This window comes from Crinia signifera, chromosome 4 (assembly GCF_055691185.1).
Source record: "Crinia signifera chromosome 4, ASM5569118v1, whole genome shotgun sequence".
NCBI lineage: Eukaryota > Metazoa > Chordata > Amphibia > Anura > Myobatrachidae > Crinia > Crinia signifera.
In genome coordinates, this window is record NC_139220.1 from 221,073,140 (window position 1) to 221,092,671 (window position 19,532).

Sequence of the window (19,532 nt, forward strand, 5' to 3'; positions counted from 1 at the left end):
CGATTTAACTGTTCATGCTCCCCATGCTGTCTCTGCCCTCCTAAATTCTGCCCAAACACGTCATGTGTCCTCAGCATGGTTCACCAAGTGGGAACTGGCGCTGATGGCCCCAGTAAATATTACCATCAAAAGATGCAACACACTAAACCCAGCCACATTCCTTCCTCATGTGCCCTCCAAGGCACAAAGGGTGGAGGGTGATGGTAATGTTGCTGAATATGGTAAAGCAGAGTTTAGTGAAGGTGAGGACAAACATGATTGCATGACCTACCTGAATCAGACCTTTACAGCACGTCCTGACATAAGCGACAGCCCATTAAGTGAGGTAGACATAACCTTATTCACTGATGGTAGCTGTCATAGACAAACGGAGACGGGAGAGCTGTGCACAGGCTACGCGGTAGTAGATGGAGAAGGTATTGTGGAAGCTGAACCCTTGGGACCACCTCACTCAGCACAAGTAGCAGAACTGGTGGCACTGACCAGAGCATGTGAACTGGCCAAGGGAAAATCAGTTAACATATATACCGACTCCAGATATGCTTTCGGAGTAGTACATGATTTTGGAGCCCTATGGCGCCTCCGAAAGTTCATGACGGCGGCTGGCACACCAGTGGCGCATGCGACATACATTAGAAGACTTCTGGGAGCTATCCAGCTTCCAGACAGAGTGGCTGTTATCAAGTGCAAAGCTCACACATCAGAGAAGGACCCGGTGTCCCTTGGTAACAGCCGCGCTGATGAGGCAGCGAAAAGGGCCGCATGCCCTGTAAATATTTCCACCCATCCTACAAACCTCTGTACACTGAACATGGTATCCACATCCAAACTGATAGACATGCAGAATTTGTGTTCCCCACAGGAAAGAGCAGTATGGAAGTCGAAGGGATGTGGCCAAGAGTCCACCGGACTTTGGAGAGATGGACACGGGAAACCAGTAGCCCCCAGGGCATATCTTCCTAGTCTAGCCGAGGCGGCCCATGGGCTGACACATCTTGGGAAGGAAGGTATGTGTAAACTGGTAAAGGCCTACTGGTGTGCACCAGGGTTCGCTTCTCAAGCAGGTAGAGTGGCAATGTCATGCCTCACCTGTTTGAGGAAGAACATTGGAAAAGCCATCCCAACAGAGCCATCCCACATCCCTCCTACAGAAGGCCCTTTCCAGGTAATACAAATCGACTTCATACAGTTACCACCCTGTAGAAATTTGAAATATGTATTAGTATGTGTTGACATGTTTTCCAGCTGGGTGGAGGCTTTCCCCGCTGCCTCCAACACTGCTACCTTTACAGCAAAGAAAATATGTCAAGAGTTTGTCTGTAGATAATGGTATCCCAAAGGTCATTGAGAGTGACAGAGGCACTCATTTCACAGGAGAGGTCTTCCAAATCATGTGTAAACTCCTGGGGATTAATAGTAAACTTCATACTCCATATCGTCCCCAGGCGAGCGCCAAAGTTGAGAGAATGAATGGTACTATTAAGAACAAATTGGGTAAAGTTATGGCTGAAACAGGGTTGTTATGGCCAGAGGCATTGCCTATTGTGCTGTATAGCATTAGGACCACTCCCAGGGCTCCGCTCAACTTGTCCCCCTTTGAGATATTGTTTGGTCGGCAGCCACACGTCATGATAGACCCACAGGATGATCTCAAATGTAACAATGAGCTAACTGTACAGTATTTTCTAAAGCTAAACAAACAGCTAAGGAAACAACAAAAGGAGCTGAATTTATTGACACCTGATATGCCTACCGAGAATTGTCATAATCTTAAACCAGGAGACTTTGTTATGATCCGAAATTTTTTACGCTCAGGTTGTTTGATAGACCGTTGGGAAGGACCGTACCAAGTTTTGTTGACCAGCACTACATCAATTAAAGTCGCAGAGAGAGAGACTTGGATACATTCGTCCCACTGCAAGAAAGCCAGTAACCCAGAGTTCCAGTGTGCAGAGAGCGAAAGAGAAGAAGTGTCGCTAGAAGCATTGTTCCGGGAAGACTGAAAGGCAGCCAAGGTCAAGCAACCTGAGCGAGCAAAGGTCCAAGAGCAGAGCAAATAAAAGTCCCCTGGTAGAGATGATGGAAGGACTCCAAGCAACAGGTTCACAGTTATATATCTATTTCCTTGTTTTCTTCCTGTTTCCTCTTCCTTATCCAAGGATACTCGGTGGCTGCCACATTCTAGAGCGATCGGAGCGGAGTTCTGACAGTGTAATAATGGACCCAGATATGGGTGAAGTAGAATCCCTAAATCAGCTTGATACTTTACCAATAACAGGAGAGGGTAAAAGGTATGAGGGAAACGTAGTTCAAGGGCTATGTGATGGGTTATTGTCTGGTGAGTACTGTGTCTGTAGATATTGTCAACCAAAAATGGAAGAAGAATGCATCCAGCGATGTCAGTCGACAAGTAAGGCAACTACTGGCCGACATCCCTTGAGTGATTACCACTCACTAGTGGGTAAGGTCTTAAACCAAACAGAATGCTGGGTGTGTTCACAAGTGCTACATAAAAGGAGTAGTGTAGGCCTAGTCCCATACCCGCTTAATATTTCAGAGATAAGCGTATTAAATAAAGGGAGGCCACTGGATAAGAGATACCTGTATACCAGGTCCCCTAGTCTTAGATTACACCCATACCAAGTGGATAAGTCCCTGGTATGTATGAACTTCTCGAGTTCCAGAACGATTGGTACTTGGGAAGTGACATGGCACAACCAGACAATAACTTACTCCCAGCGTCCAGATGGAGAGCCTATTAATAAGGAATTATTGTTAAAGATCCGCACCAGTGGGAGACATTATAAATATGTCTACACGGTGAAGAAAAGTAAAATGATGGCCGGCAGAGTATCAGCCGGCTACTGTAATATGACTTTACAGCCAGAAACCTGTGAGGAACAAGTCAGGGAGCAGGGGACAGGAATGTTCTTATGGATAATGTGTGACAAAATCATGAAATACTCTGTCCCTTATTTCCTCCCTGACGACGTTTATTATATTTGTGGTAGAAGGGCGTACAAATGGCTCTCCATGAACTACGTTGGAATTTGTTATTTAGGTAGAGTGTTACCTGAAGTGATGACCCTCACACATGAGGAGATGGTAAGCATACACAGAGGTATACCTCCTCCTTACACTCATACCCATTATGATCAAATCCATAAAAGGGATTTAACAATCAAGAAAGAACCCCTAGCTTCGGAAATGATACACGAGTCGTTCGGTATCCAACTCCTCATTGCATTAGATATCACCCATACCGCCAGAGGAGTCATAAATTTTAAGTATATTCAAGCATTAGCCAGCTTGGTAGATAACATCACTGAGATTTATGATGACACCTTTAGATACACTGGGAAGGAGTTACAAGCGTATAAAAGAGAGCTAGTCCAACATCGAATGGTGTTGAACTATCTGACAGCTATGACAGGAGGATATTGTGTCACCCTCTCTACACAGTTTGGGGTGAAATGTTGTACATACATCACCAACAATACTGAAGACCCAGAAGAAATCATCGATCATCAGATGGATGAGATTCTTCAGCTTAAATGGGAATTTAGAAGGGAACACAATATCAGCCTGGCAGAAATAGGTAACAAAGTCAGCGAATGGACCTCCTGGTTGAATCCAATGCACTGGTTCTCCGGTTTAGGAGAATGGGCGCAAGGAATCATAGCTAACATAGGAAAACTCCTTCTCTGTATCGGTGGTGCCATCATAGTCTTTGTGCTACTGTTCAAATGTCTAAAGGTGGTGACCCGGGAAAGACAAAACGTACCGAAATCATGAGTGTAAGAACGAGAGATGCAGAGGAAGACCAGGGTTTGGTATATGACCCTAGAATCGAAACCACCTCCCTTTAAAGAAACCATATTTGTGAACGTGTATATGTTGTAACCTCCCTTGTTTTTATTTTTATCCCAAATATTGTAAATTATCCTTCGTCACCCTGAGTAGATTGTTCGATAAATGCGGCCCATCGTTTATCCATGATCCTGGATCGGCCAAAGAGCAGATGGTTTACTCCCCTTATATGTTCAATTCACGGATCCAAATTTCTCTGTTAGGATTATGAATTTCTGTATTGTTGTTTAAAATGTTTTGTATTGTAACAGTTTTATATTTACTGTTAAAGGGTGGACTGTTAAAGTCGAGTTGCATACACGCCATTTTAGGATAGTATGGCCGCCATTTTGGTCCGCAGAGTTGCGCAAATAAAGTTTCCATACCCGAGTCTGTGTGACAAAGTGGACCAGAAGCGTAACCATACTATTACACATAAATTCATAAGAACATACTGACACTAAATAAAATATAGTTAAAGGTTTAGAACGCCACACATAGCTTAGTTAGCATTGCATACATCCGTCTGTATCATGTTTAGTATCGTTACGTTCCGTTTCTTATGCGCAGTATTCCGGTCATTGCGAATATTTCGCAATACATACGGTCCGATAGTTATGGACAAAATCCATATCTCCAAGACAGTTTCTGTTTAAAAGTATATAACAAAGGAATCTAGTTGTAACCGGTTTCTACTGCTATTTACAACCCCTGACGACGATACCAACAAACAAAGAACTCCAAAAGTTCACTCCCCTGCACCTATTCAAACCAGGTGCATCATTTTACCCCCAATCACAGAGAACCTGACATACGACCCCCGACCAATAGGAATGGCCTTTGACCTCCCCCTTCTGACCCTATAAGATAGGTGACCCAGGGCGGCCTTGGTCACTTCGGCACATCTTCCTTTCCCTGACCTTTGACCGGGCTATAGTTCAACCCTGAACGATAGCAAGCTCCGACCGGACTGCGCTGCGCATATTTGATGGGACGGTAAACGGTTGCATTCACGGTACTTATTTTCATTGTATTGTTGGCTGATTGTATCCTGTATCTGTATTTTCTTCCCCTAGTAGAGCCTGTTTATTATACTCATTGTTAGATTATTGTATCACTTGTTATACCTGTATTCCTGTAACCCCCTTTTGTCCGTTAGGGACTTAAATACATCTTTTTACGGAGTTCCTATCTCCTTACTTCTATACTGTGGTTGTGTCTGTTTATTCGCATATAGCGATAAGGTATATTACGGACACTGTCCTTAAAGGTATATTCGCAGATTAGAGTCAGAGTACTGCGAAAGGATCTCTTATTAAGGTATTGGTTCTTTGGTGTGCAATACACAATAAAGGTACGCTACGCTGCGCCACGTTTTTGTTCGCACATAGCTAGGTATAAAGGGTACGCTGGTTACGGACCTAATACGTAACCTGCGCTTTTCACTTATTGTTTCTTTGGTCATATTTAATCGCCATTAACAACCCGCTGGCTGTCCTGGGCGCGTGCACCTGGCGAACAGTCTGGGAATATGCACCCTGCGTATGCACATGCCCAGAAATGTGCATGCCGCCCCCTTAGGCCCCCTTGCAAACGCATTCTGGTTGCAAAGCAACCAGAATAACCCCCATATCGTATGAGAGGGTGGAACGGAGAGAGTGACAAAGGGAAAGTGGGTGATGGAGAGAGAGGACAGTGGAAGGCATTGGGTGTCAGTGGAAACCAGAAGCAGCAGCAGAAGGAAAAGAGAAACAGGGAAAGGCAGTGGGTGACTGGGAAAGGAAGGGATAACAGTGAAAGACAGTGGGTAACTGGAAGAGGGTGACATTGAGATAGCGGGAAAGGCAGTGGTTGACAGTGGAAGACAGGAGATAGTGGGTAACAAGGAGAGGCAGTGTTTGATAGGGGAAAGCAGAGGGTGACAAGGGGACAGTGGGTGATGGGAAGAGGCAGTAGGTGAGAGTGGAAGGCAGTGGGTTACAGTAGATGACAGTGGTTAACAAGAGGATGCAGTGACAGTGGAAGTCAGAGGATGACAGCAGAAGGTAGAGGGAGACAGGAAAAGACAACGACTGAATGACAGTGGGTAACAAGAGTAACAAGAGGATGCAGTGGGTATGAGTGGAAAGCAGTGGGTGACAAAAAGAGGATGGCAAGGAGATAATTGGTGATGGGGCGAGGCAGTGCTTGATTGTGGAAGGAAAAAAAGGGGCGTTATAGCAGTAGCGCACGCATGTGGGGTTTCTGAGTACCCAGAATTTTAAAAATTGGCCCTTGGGAACCGGAGATATCTGACTTCAAAGCAGTGGTCCCCATCCAAGCCTGTTAATTGCTCTTACCAGTCAGATATTTCAGGTTCTATCTGACTTAGAGTTTTTCTGAGGATATATTCCAAAAGCTGGGACTCTCCCTCTTTGATGGACACTAGCAGCTTGTCTCTACTGTTCCAAGAACCAGAGATATCAGCCTTCCAGCAGCTGGTTACTGCTCCAGCTCCACACACCTGGTACGTAGTTTTATATACTCATTGGCCGATTGCTCTGCCTCCTGAACTCTGATCCTAGTCCCCATTATCATTTGGTAGGTGGGATTCTCTAGTTTTTAATTCCATCAAAATCTAAGAAATCTATTTCTGGGAACTGGAGATATCTGCAGTCAAGCAAGCTGTCCTCCCACCAGAAAATTATGAATAATAAGCCCACTCCACTATACACCCCTCCACCCTGGAAGTTATGTATCAGGGCCCTTTCATTCACCCCAATGCCCCCTTCTCCCACCTCATCTCCCACCATCTGTGCAGTAAAGGTGTAATTAGTGGAAATTACTGATCCAGGCCCTACATGCTGAGCGATTGATATAATACCCCCTTCCACCCGGGGGACATCAAAGCTTCCCCCACCCCTACCGCTGGAGGATCGGTAGGTGCCCCAATACATTGCTATGCCCAGGGGTCTACACTGCTGTTGATGCATATGTATATATATATATGTATGTATATGTATATATATATGTATATATATATATTTTTTTCTTTTTAATTATTATTATTTATATACATTTGGTCTATCTATAATACTTTAACTGCCCCGGCATATACTGGGTCACCTAAGTGTCCATCTCCGTGCTTTGCTCCGCCCCTCTGGAAACCCCCTTTTGAAAATCCTGCGTTTGCCACTGTATAGGGGTATAATGGTTGGATCCGATATGATTTCCCGGCGGTCGGGATCCCGGCGGTCGGAATCCCGACACTGGAATCCCGACCGCCGAAATCCCGACAAGGGGGGGACATGGATCGCCCCCCCTTGCGGGCTCGCTGCGCTCGCCACGCAGCGGGCCCGGTGCCTCGCTACGCTCGGCACGCTATTTTATTCTCCCTCTATGGGTGTCGTGGACACCCACGGAGGGAGAAAGTTTCGGGATTTCGGCGGTCGGGATTCCAGTGTCGGGATTCCGACCGCCGGGATCCCGACCGCCGGGAAATTAACCGCATCCCTAATGGTTATGTGTGGATAGATGACAACATTTTGTAAATATCACAATTTTTATATGACACATATAATTAAAAATATAATAAGTGGGTTAAATAGACATACAACATTTATATGAATAAGAGCAATAAATGAATAGTGGCCTATAGCTTAGGTGGTTTATGTTCAGTCACTGTCAAGCCACCAAAGTGTCCGGACCAGCCTCGACATCACAATCTGTAAAACCCCCTAGAAGAAAAGTCTAGATCCGCCAATGGAAGTAAGTGGGTGATGGGGAAGGCTGAGGGTGACTGTAAGATAGTTTGCTACCACTAAAGGTGGAGGGGCTTATTAATCAATGTGAACCTATGGACACAAGGTTGGGGGGGGGGGGGGGGGGGGGGGAATATACCTCTGGGGAATCTGTTACTACACAAGGAAAGGTAGCTGAAGAGCAATAGTACTGGGGGGTTCAGATCCCTTTGAATGGTTGGGGTGTAGTATTACAATGGTGACCTATTGACTCCAGTATTTTATCAATAATTCCACACATTCCATCAGGTGGGCTTTCCACAGAACTACTGTACTGTAAACTGTACCCAGTGGAGGAACCTGCATCCAGTGTGCAGCAGTGGCAGGCATACAGTACCTCCCAAACACTCCTGCCTACAGTATGTCACCCACCCTTATTGAAGCTAGGACAAAGGTTCCCAGTGACAGGATCTCTGGGCTGTTCCGGGTTGTAAGGTATTAGTCATCACACCATGTAGTCACAATACAGTCATGCAAAGGGAAGTATGGCTTTTCCATGGTAATCACATTTGCAGTAGGGAGTTTGTGATAGTTGAAGCCATGTCTCACTTAACAATGATCCACTATTATATTATATGCAATATATATATCAGCTGATTCTATTTATCTAAGAGCTTTAGCAATGCTTTTGGTAATTACCATTGATGCCTCACATTATTAGGGTCATGGGTTAGTTTCCAACCAGTATCCTTATTGATGGGGTTTGTATATTTTTCCAATTTATTATGTAGGTTTGCTCTGCGTGCTTCAGTTTCCTACTGCTATTCCCAAATTCACTAGTACAGGGGTTCTCAAACTATTTTGTTTTGGGACCCTTATTATTATTAACAGTTTCTTATATAGCGCACACATATTCCGCAGCGTTTTACATATAATATAGTTGAACATTCACATCAGTCCCTGCCCCAGTGGAGCTTACAATCTACATTCCCTACCACATGTACACGCACACAGACATTCTAGGGTTAATTTTGTTGGAAGCCAATTGACCTATTAGTATATTTTTGGATAGTGGGAGGAAACCAGAGTACCCAGAGAAAACCCACACAAACACGGGGAGAATATACAAACCGCACAGTTAGTGCCATGGTTTTGAACCCATGCCCTCAGCACTGTGAGGCAGTAATGCTAACCATTACACCATCCGAGAGGACCCTTGTGAGACAATAATAATTTTTACAGGACCCCAGCAAGTTATGGCAGAGTGGCCACTACACATTTGTGGTCAGCAGATTGTACATACACAGCAGCATTGCGGAGGCAATAAAATAGAATTGAAGTGACTGATATTGTAATGTCGCAGCATAGCTCTCGCAAACGGCATACCTCCCAACATTCTTATATCTGTAGTTGGGACTCCCGTGTGGCCCTGCCATGCAGGTTCTGGAAAGGGGCATGTGGCTTCATGGGAACTTCCGCAATCACCAGTTCACACCCGTTTTGCCACTGTGGGAGCATGGTCAGCACTCTGAGAGCTCTTGGCCATTTCTTCTATCCCTCTCTCACCTGTGAATAGACACTTTGACAGGGGGACTCCCAATCGCTGCCCCACCACCACGGGACACTACCGGCTGAGGGTGGGATAGTCACAAAATCGTGACTGTTCTGTGAAAGTTGGAAGGTATGCTAAAGGAACCCATATACTTCTGTGAGGTGTCGCATGCCAACCTCAACTCAATCGGCCGCTCCAAGTCATGGGATACAACAAATCTTTGAGGCAGCTTTGATGATCTCCGGATATGATGCACACCAGATTGGAATTTGACACAAGTCACATATGATATGGGAATTTTCACTCAATTTATAGTCCCAATGGTTTGAAATAGAGTGAAAAAGGGCCACATTGTGTATGGGCACCATAACAATGTCCTCAATTACGCCTGCATGAAGGATGTCGCTGTGGAAGCATGGTACACACTAGACGAGAGTGTAGTTATGACTGGTCATTGTGGTTCATATCATATAGCATACCCTCAAACACGACCCATTCCATTAGGTACAAAATGCTCTGTTCTGGACTTCCCTCTTACTGTATGATTGCCATCACCTGTGGGGAGCTAGATAATTGATAAGAAAGGTGTTTCACCACAGGTGATAGCAATCATACATTACCAGGGAAGTCCAGGAACAGAGCATTTTATAACTAAAGCAGCCCATACACGCTGCTCTGTGGGCGTGCTGTACTAGCACGGATCACATTGCATTGCATTGCATGTGCATCTGTTGTGCATGCAATGCAATGCAATTTGATAAAACCTAAGTACAAAAAGTATGTGCAAGCACATACTTTTTGTACTTAGGTTTCATCAAATTGCATTGCATTGCATGCACAACGGATGCACATGCAATGCAATGCAATGTGATCCGTGCTAGTACAGCACGAAAAGCACGCCCTCGTAGCAGCGTGTATGGGCTGCTTAAGGGGCAGATTTATTAAGCTCGTGAAGTGATAATGTGGCTGATACTTTATCACCAGCCAATCAACTGTGAAGTTACAGGCTTGATTTGAAAAATTACAGGTAGGAGCTGATTGGCCGGTGATAAAAACCAGATACTTTGGGGGAGATTCTCTAACCTTTATCGTAGCAGTGAGTCGTCTTTAACGGCGCCGCTCTCTTTTCTGTATGCTCTTTCGTCTGGTGGATTAGTGCTTCTTTCAGCACTTCCGCATTCCTCTCCTTTGCGTTGCACGCTTCTCTCCCCATAGACTTGTATAGGAGAGGTGCACGCACCCTATGCTGCAGGACCCGCCGCGGTATACTAAGCAGCGTTATACCTCGCCTCTGGGTAGTGAGAGTTAGTTTTATTCTTTAGAAATATTTTTTTTTATGTGCGTACAGACGTTTGTGGTGCCTTTACTATGTATTTAAATTAATAAATTTTAGTTTATGGGATGCATTTTTTTTATTTTTTATTGGCATTTACTATTTTGTCCTTTTTCTGTGGTAAACAAGTGCGCATGTCCGCCCAGCACGCAGCGGGCGCATGCACAGGAGATAGATTACCCGACACCGCTGCAGGGGGACAATACCGCAAAGTGAATGCGGTAAAGAAACTTTTACAGCATATGGAGAAAAAAAACACGGGGGAGGAACAGCGCTAAACAAACGGTAAATAACTACATTTGCACCGATCCTTAAGGTGCGCACACACGGGGGAGATATATTGCTCAGTGTCTCCTATGCTGTGTACACACGGTGCAATATGATTGCTAGCGATATATTGCTAGCAATATATTGCCAGCAATCATATTGCTCAGTGTCTCCTTTTCATCAGCGATGAAAAGGAGACACTGCTACGGGACGGAGGGGGAGTGCAGCAGCAGCAGACGCTGCTGCTGTCACTTTGAAGGGAGGAAGGAGGAAGCAGCGGCACGGGGCTGGGGAGATCAATGCTGATCTCCCTGGCGCTGACCTCCGTGAAGGGAGGAGGGAGGGAGCAGCGGCACGGGGCTGGGGAGATCAATGCTGATCTCCCCGGCGCTGACCTCCGTGAAGGGAGGAGGGAGGGAGCAGCGGCACTGGGCTGCGCTGACCTCCCGTCACAGTGATTGCCGGGGAAAGCCGCTGGTCGCAGGAGCATGCTCCAGCGACCAGTAGGGAGTGCACACGGGAGCGCGCAGCTGGCGATTTATCGCCAGCTGCGCTCCAAATCACTGGCAATATGGTCGCCAGCGATTTTACCTAATATTGCTCCCGTGTGTACACACCACTACTCATCAGCGACCAGAGATTGCCGCTGATGAAAGGGAAACTCTGCTGGGGGAGCCGCAGAGGTAATCAGCTCCTGCGACCAGCGATTAGAACTGGACTGAAAACGGGAACGTGCACCCGTCGATTTATCGCTGGGGCACACTCCCATCACTGGCAATATGGTGGCCAGCGACCATATTCCCAGCTATTTCAGACAATATCGCCCACGTGTGTACACACCTTTAGAGAATCTCTCCCTTTATCACTTCACTGAGCTTAATAAATCTACACCTGAAGGAGAGGGTCATGTTGAAGGGTGTGATATAGTACTTGTCTAGTGTGGTTGCTTCTTGTCTTTCCATATTCGGTGTAGACTTTTGAGCTGCCAAATCCCCCCATTGTTTCTTTTAATCCTAATCTCGAAATGAATCCCTGGATTGGAGCCAGGTCACTAGCGAATCCTAGGTTTTGTAAACATTTCGGGATACGAATGATGCTATATAAATAAAAGAGAATATATTTCGCGCTAAATAATATAAATGTCAGTGACAGGGGTGGATACATGTGCTGGGTGAGGGAAGAGCTAAGCGAGCCCCGGTAACCGGAGCAGTATCTGCCGGCAGCATCAGGCGGCAAGGAGCGGGTAGGGCAGTGATCCGGTGACGTCAGGCAGAAGGCAGGCTGTGATCCGGTGACGTCAGGTGACAGGCGGCGCTGCCCGTCTCCCTCCCCCCGCCGTCGGATAGCGCTGGTCGGGACACTGGGAGCTTCCGCTTTCCCCTGAAGCCTTGGAGGGGGAGAAAACGCTGAGAAGCCGAGCGCCGAGGCCGCCAGCTGGGTCAATGTGTGATTGCTGACACCCCCGGACCATGGCGATCCTGAGGCTCGTGTTCCTGCTCTCCTGGGCGGCCAGTTCGGGAGGTGAGATGGGAGGAGGGAGAGCAGGGGGCCGCTCCGCTGTTATTGCAGCCCGGCTATCCCGAGAGGAGGAGGAGGGGGGATGATGATGTGTGTGTCCCTGTGGTCAGGCTGCCCAGCCGCCCTCCCTACACACTCATACACATAAACACTAGTCTGCCAAGTGCAGCGGCAGCAGTGGGGCACATGGCCAGTGTGGCAGCCTCTGTGCTGTGCCCCAGCCACCACGCTGCTCCATACATTCATCTATTACACTTCACCTGTTTGTTATTGTCCTCCCAAGCGCTGTCCCCATTGCACCTGTTCTCTCCTGTTGTTATTATTATGCTTTATTATTGTTTATATTGGTGCTGTTCAGCCTCAGGACATCTCTTTGGTGTTTTGCATTTGTTCAGTGTCATAATTGCTCGGTTATGTATGTAGAACATCGTTAGCCATTGTTATTGTATGTTCTCAACATTTGGCCCAGCCCTCTTTCTGTTCTTTCTATTATTTATTGCACCCATAGGTGATAATATTTGGTCATGGGCAATAGCCTTTGTTTCTATGTTTGATCCCCCCCACAACTAGTATTAGTTGTGCCTTTGAAACAGACCAGTACATATAATTAGATTTGCATAGGGATTGCAGTTGATTATGCATTTAAAGTGTTTATAAACGGTAAACAGTTTGTGCCTATTAGGGTTAAGAGTGCATTGTGTTCTGTCTGTCTGGGAGCTTCCAGCTCACTGTTGGCTGGGTGCTCCCTTATGTCAAGAGAGGACAACCTGCTCTGGTGTAGGAGAGAATTGCTGCAGACTTCCCAGCACCCACCTCTGTAGGCGGTTGTGGGGGAGAATAAGGAAAGATGGAGGGTTTTAGGCATTAAAAGACCTGGATACAGTGGATCTGCTAGATCTGTTGTGGTTTTGTTGCTGATTTTTTTTTCCCTCCTCCCCTTTCTCACACAGTCACAAGCAAGCTGGGATTCAATTTTAACTCCTTCCACTCCTTTTCCATACAGCCTCTGCTGGCATGGGGTCCTCGTAGAGTGACATTTACATGATGGTTACGCTGGTCTATAGTCTAGTAATCTGGCTGAATGATTTTTAGACAAGCAGTTTGGAAATGATTTTCTTTCCTGCAGTCTATAGCTTCATCTGTTCATGCTCAGGTTTCATTTGCTTAATGTGTGCAGCGCTGAGTTTATTTGGTCTGTGAAAAACATTTGCACCAGATTTGTGAGGTTGGTAACCAAATGCTGGTGTAGCGTCTGACAACAAAGCATCGTGCCTGGTCCTTCTCTTCTGCTGGATAATTCCCCAGCCCTCTTCCGCTGCAGTCATATTCAGCTAGTGTAATGATGTCATATTTTATTTACATGTAATATGTTTAGCTTGTTTCCATTAAAACAGCTTTCCTATTACACAGCTGTGGTTATTAGAATTTCCTAATGAATAACATTGCGTTATATGTAAATATTCATATTTTGCTGTAACTCAATATGTAACCGAAGCCATGGCCTTGGGGACTGGTAAATACTGATAATACAGGAATTGCTTTTTGTTTTTGACACTGAAGCTTTCATGGTTATAGTAAGGCAGTGGTGTCTTTTTTTAATTTATTTTTTCTTCTGGATATTTTCAACAGTTTTATACACAGTTGATGCAGTGATCTGTATATACAGGCTATATACATTGTTTCATATTTTAGAGAACAGGCATAGCTCCTCATGATGGTCATCTGTTCTGAGTCATTCCTTTGCTTGAATATGTTTCCTTTACTACTAGAAACACTCCTGTTTGCATTTCCTTATCAGAATGTGTTGTAGATTTTCGTCATATCCTTCCTTCCTTTCCGTTTGAATGAAAATAATTTCTGTAGCAGCTGAAAACATTTCCTGACAATGCTGCATTCACCATATGTAATTTGATGTTATAACGTAAGTGAAAACATCAACTTTTGCATGTCTGTTTTTAAGATGAGCAGTTGTTTTTGTTTTATAAAGTGAAAAAGATGAAGGTTTTGTTATATATCCCTTTTCTACCAAAGTCCCGCGTCTGACCTGGGATTTGAATCCCCCCTCTCCCCATGCTGTAAACTCATACCCGTTTACACTACAACCTATCTGAAACCTTTTGAGTAGGATTCCCAGATCCCTAAATCAGAGGCTTTTTATTTTTTATTTGAGGGAGCTTTTTCCTCTGAGCCATAACCTGGGTTATTACTGCAATGACCTGGGTTTTAACGGCAGTGGTAAAGGGTAATATTTAGATATATTTGATTTATCTTAATTCTACCCCATTTCCACCAAAAACCTGCATGCAACTTGACGGCTTCAAACCCCATAAACATCTCATTCTGGACATGGGTTAGTGGTGGGTCTTCACTGTGTGGTGCTTGGGGATTACATATCTCTAAGCACCTGTGTGCTGATTCAGCATAGGCTTTTAGCATTTTCCAGATAACCCTTTAAATACACCACAGACTTCCTGGGTAACCAGACAGGGTTTTTTTTCCCGGAGACCTTGTTACACCAAATGTTGACCCAACAATACAGCTAGGATACAGTGTAATTTTCTTGTAGCTATTTGCTAGTCCTTCTTTTTTTATTTTTTATTTGGCTAGTATCTGTTTTATTTTTATTTTTTGGTCTTTGTTATGATTAGAAGTATCTTGTTAATTATGGTGTTGTTAAATAGTACCCCACCACAATGCCAGCATTCTGACAACACCAGCTATATGTGTTTTAATGTTGCAAATATGTCAGGGAAATGTTTTTTAAATGGTAAACAGTGCACATTTATGACTGCTGGGGAGCTAAAAATCAGTAGGTTACCCCTTGACTTCACTGCTGAGAAAACCAATGAGTGTTTTGAATAGACATGTATTATTAATCATCCTAATCAATATTAAGCTTTTTCCTATTATAGATTAATTATGAGGTTGGACCACGCTTTGGAAGTTTAGGGCTGCTAATTGCCGGCCAGATATGCCAGGAAAATACACTTAATTCACCTGGCGTATTTGGCATGGCAGAAGCCTGCACAGATCAGTCAGATCCCCCCCCGCCTTCCATGGCTGTAACCATCACCAGGCTCAAAGAGCCGGTCCCTGTTTTAAAAAATCAGGAAACAATTTGAGTAGGGTTTCACTGATTATTTACGACCAGGCCCAGGGCCGGTCTTGGTTCCCAAAATACGGGGGACAAAATGAGTAGGGGTTCCCCGTATTTGGAAATCCAGGCCCAGCCAGCAGGGTAATGCCACAGCTGGGGGGAGACTTTTTAAAAGAGTCCCCACGGCCAAAGCATTCATCCCTACTGACCAGTCAGCCTGGGCAGGGGTCCTGGGGGAGTGGGGACCCCGAATGAAGGGGTCCCCCTCCTCCAGAACTTACCTGCCCAGGCTGAAGCCTGGTGTTGTCCCCGGTACCCCTGGGCTGTGGGTAACGGGCTGATATGTGTAAAATATAGAAAAAAACCATTGGGTTTTGCTGTGGAACTATGAGTCCCAGCAAGCCTGGAATGCATACCGGGACTTGGAGAACTATTAATGGGCTTGCTGGGACGCTTAGTTCCACAGCAAAACAAATGGTTAAATAAAAGCACACTGACACATAAGAAAAATAAAGCTTTATTTCACACACAGCCCATACAGCCTGATACTTACCTATGTTGAGCCCGTAGATAGGTAGCCCTCCGTCTGTCCAATCTACACATTGCAGCTTGCACGGATCTGACTGATACGTGCAGGCTGCCTATAAGAATTCGTAATACGAATGAATACGCCATCGTAAAATACAAAGCAGTTGTATTTGACTGCTTTGTATATTCCCCTCCGGAATATTAATTTGCATACGGCTATAACATTCATATATTCATTCGTATTAAGAATATGATAATTCATATTCTTAGTAAATTTCCCCCAAAGTATGTGCTGCCTGCATTTTTAAGTAGATTGCATCACATCTAGTTAAAAACACAGTGCTTTAGCACATCGCATGTGTTTTGAACTAGATGCGATGCAATCTAGTTTAAATCGCATCACACAGTATATGGGCGGCATTACAGGAGGAAACGAGGAAAGAGCATTTAAACTCTGCACAGTTAGGGCCCTGATCAGAATGTAGCCAATGACCCAGGATTGTAAGCTCTTACCTCCAAGTCTGTTGTTACCCCCTTTGTTTTATCACTGTATAGCTTAACGGAATCTGCTGCGCTACATAAGAAACTGAAAAAAAAAAAGTGATCTCAAGTGACAATTCTTACCACTGTACCACCAAGCTGTAATTATCCAGATGCTTGTTATTTAGCCTGCCACAGTGATGTATGGAAGCTTTTGGCATATTTTGTCGACATAAGTAGGGGTGTATTCAGTGCTTCCTGCGAGCTGTCACAGCGAGCAGTGCTGCCTGGTCGCTGTCACAGCTCGCAGGGTCAGTATTCAACTGACCCCCTACAAATGGCGCGTGCGGCTGCTAAAACAGTGAGACTTGCGGCTAAATGCAGTAGTCGCGAGCCTCGCTGTTTGGGGGAATCATCTCTGACATGGTGAGCGGCCGGAGCGGGAGTTAAATGGCTAGGATTGCTTGTTTTCTAAGGTCCCCGCCGTTTAACACCCTCGCCGGCTGCATTAAATAACCCCATAATGTCAACATACCATATATGGCGGTATTGACACTGATGAACTTAATTTAAATCAAAACCCCACTGGTAGCCTACTGGTGACTCACCAGGTATGGCAGCTCCAGCGATGTCTTCTGGGTCCGGCAGGGACATCCTGAAGACTCCTGGCTCATTGTATGGCGCTTCTGGCTGTCAATATAACTTTAACCCCTAATCCTCCCTTTAGTTCCTAATCTCCCCCTCACAAACCTTATCCCTAACCCTCCACCTATTGCCTTACACTAACCTTAACCCTCCCGTACCTGCAGACTGTGAACATTTCACAGATCTTGACATTATGACTGCAGTGCATCCTATCCTGACCCCGGAAGGAACACCATATTTAAGGGGTGATTCAGACCTGCCAGCAGAGGTCGTGGGGCTACTGCACATGCGTGTTGTTGGTAATATGCATGTGCATATTCTGACTCCGACCCCTACTCCTCGTACTTCCGACGCCGACTCCGACTCCTCTGTATTAATATGCAAATGTATTTGATCACATTCCTTGAAGGAAAGAAAGGCAACATACATATTATTACTACAGAAACTAGAGGCTGGGAAGCCAACAGTCTACTGTATTGAACAGTTTAAGCAAAGGACAAACACAATGAAAACTAAAGTTTTTTTTTTTTTTTTTTTTTTTTCTTAATTAAATGGCTGGATAGTAGCAGTAGGCATAAACATCAGGAACAGGAACTTTACCAGTTCAAAGATAAAAACCACATTGTTTGGTTGTTTTGGGAACATAAATAATAGGAAAGGATAAGAAGTGTGGAGCATGAGTTCCGCATGCTTTGTGACGACAACAAAAATCAACGAGCCACAATATCCGCTGGTTTACTTGCTCGTCACCGTTCAATTTATGGACACAAGGAACGATTTCTTTACCGAATCGTTACTGGCGACGAAAAATGGTGCCTGTACATCAATATGAACCAGCGTAAGGAATGGCTTAGCCAAGGTAAACAAACGACCCCGCGCATGAAACAAGATCTTCATCCGCGTAAAAAGATGTTGTGCGTATGGTGGGAGAGCTTGGTTGAATGAATTTTTCGAGTCTACACCAGGTGATTTCTACCAACGAGGTATTGAAAACCTTATTGAACGTTGGAAATAAGTTGTAAACTACAAGGGAGAATACATTTATAAGTATTGGTGCTCCGAATTGTGCGTTGCGTGCCATATAGTGAAGCACATGAAAAGCATGCTTTTTCATAGTCACTTAACGTGTTACGTTTTGCGGTTACGTGAGGCACTGCATGCATTGGTCTTTATTCTTACAGTAGAGAAGTCATTAATTATAATTTTCGGAGTCGGTGCATTGTTTGCCGACTCCGACCCCAGGTACTCGAAATTTCCTCCAACTCAGACTCCACAGCCCTGATGTCAACTCACGATCGCAGTTGAAATTCTTATGGGGCAGCGACAACTCGATGAGGGTGGTAATTGGGGTGACGACATTGCGGGAGAGGGTCATAACGTTTTCTGTGCGCTGGCCGCAAAACGCAGGCATATCCGGGGAGGGTTTTCGCTAAGGAGCTAGGTATATATTATCAGCACTATTGCAGCTTGGTGTCTGGGTCAATAAGGATTGATTGTGATTATTAGCAACTTGAATAATGTTAAAGCTTTCTGAAGTCAAGAGTGACGAAGAAGTAAACGCTCTTGTTTGGTCCAGCAATTTTTTTTTTTTGTGGGTCATTGAGGTAAACGATATTTTTCAGTAATGTTTGGAATGAGCAAAGTTTATTGCTTTTCATGTGAAGGTTTGTTGCGATGCGGTGGGAGTTCAATCACAATTATTGCTGAGCTGAAGGTAGTAATAAACTAAATCTTAATGATGCATTGTCTGCAGCACTGTGTTTTGGTCTTAGTTCACATGAAGTTTACAAATAGCATGCAGGCAGAATGGTGCATTTAGTGCTACACTTGCAATGCATTGTCTAGTAGTACGTTGGCAGCACAGTTCTGTGTACACGTATGCTGGGAAAAGGGGTGAAATACAAGTTAGAACTCAGTGATGTCTTTACTACTGCCTTGACATGTGTGAAAAATATTGTGCTGTATAGGGTATAACTGCTGACGACATGGGACATTCTTAATTGGGATAACCTTTTCCAAAAATCTCTCACCCCTGGGTTGTTCACACAGGTGCTAGAATTTTGGGTTTGAGGTTTGTTTCACATAGATAAATATAAACCTGCTGACTTAATTCATGGGCAACACGGTTGGTGTGGTTAAAGTACTGAAGTTAGCAGTTCAGTGTCTGTGTTAATATGTTCTTTACATGTTTAGGTAGAGTACCTTCCACATTCTTAAAGCATACTGTGTGCATGTCATAGGTTTCACTGGGCCCGGTATCTATGAAATATTCTTTATAAAGTGCTGTAGACCAGGCATGTCCAACGTTGGCCCTCCAGATGTTGTGAAACTACACATCCCAGCATGCTTTGCCACAATTTTGCTATTAGAGAATGCTAAAACTATTGCAAAGCATGCTGGGATGTGTAGTTTCACAACATCTGGAGGGCCAACGTTGGACATGCCTGCTGTAGACTGTGTACTGTATAAATAATTGTAAAACAAAAATAGCCCTCTGGAGAGCATAGACCTAGTCCTAGTTAATGGGTATCTGTATAATACACT

At 44.8% G+C, this 19,532-nt stretch overlaps 1 protein-coding gene across 1 annotated transcript in view; it reads left to right on the top strand.

Moving 5' to 3' along the window:
- The first annotated feature begins 11,973 nt into the window (after nucleotides 1-11,973).
- Nucleotides 11,974-19,532, top strand: part of ADAM10 (ADAM metallopeptidase domain 10) — a 147,439-nt gene continuing 139,880 nt past the window's right edge. The window contains exon 1 of the mRNA XM_083183818.1: nucleotides 11,974-12,241. Within this exon, the coding sequence (XP_083039944.1) occupies nucleotides 12,190-12,241 (52 nt within the window). The 5' untranslated portion in view covers nucleotides 11,974-12,189. The remainder of the gene's footprint in view (nucleotides 12,242-19,532) is intronic.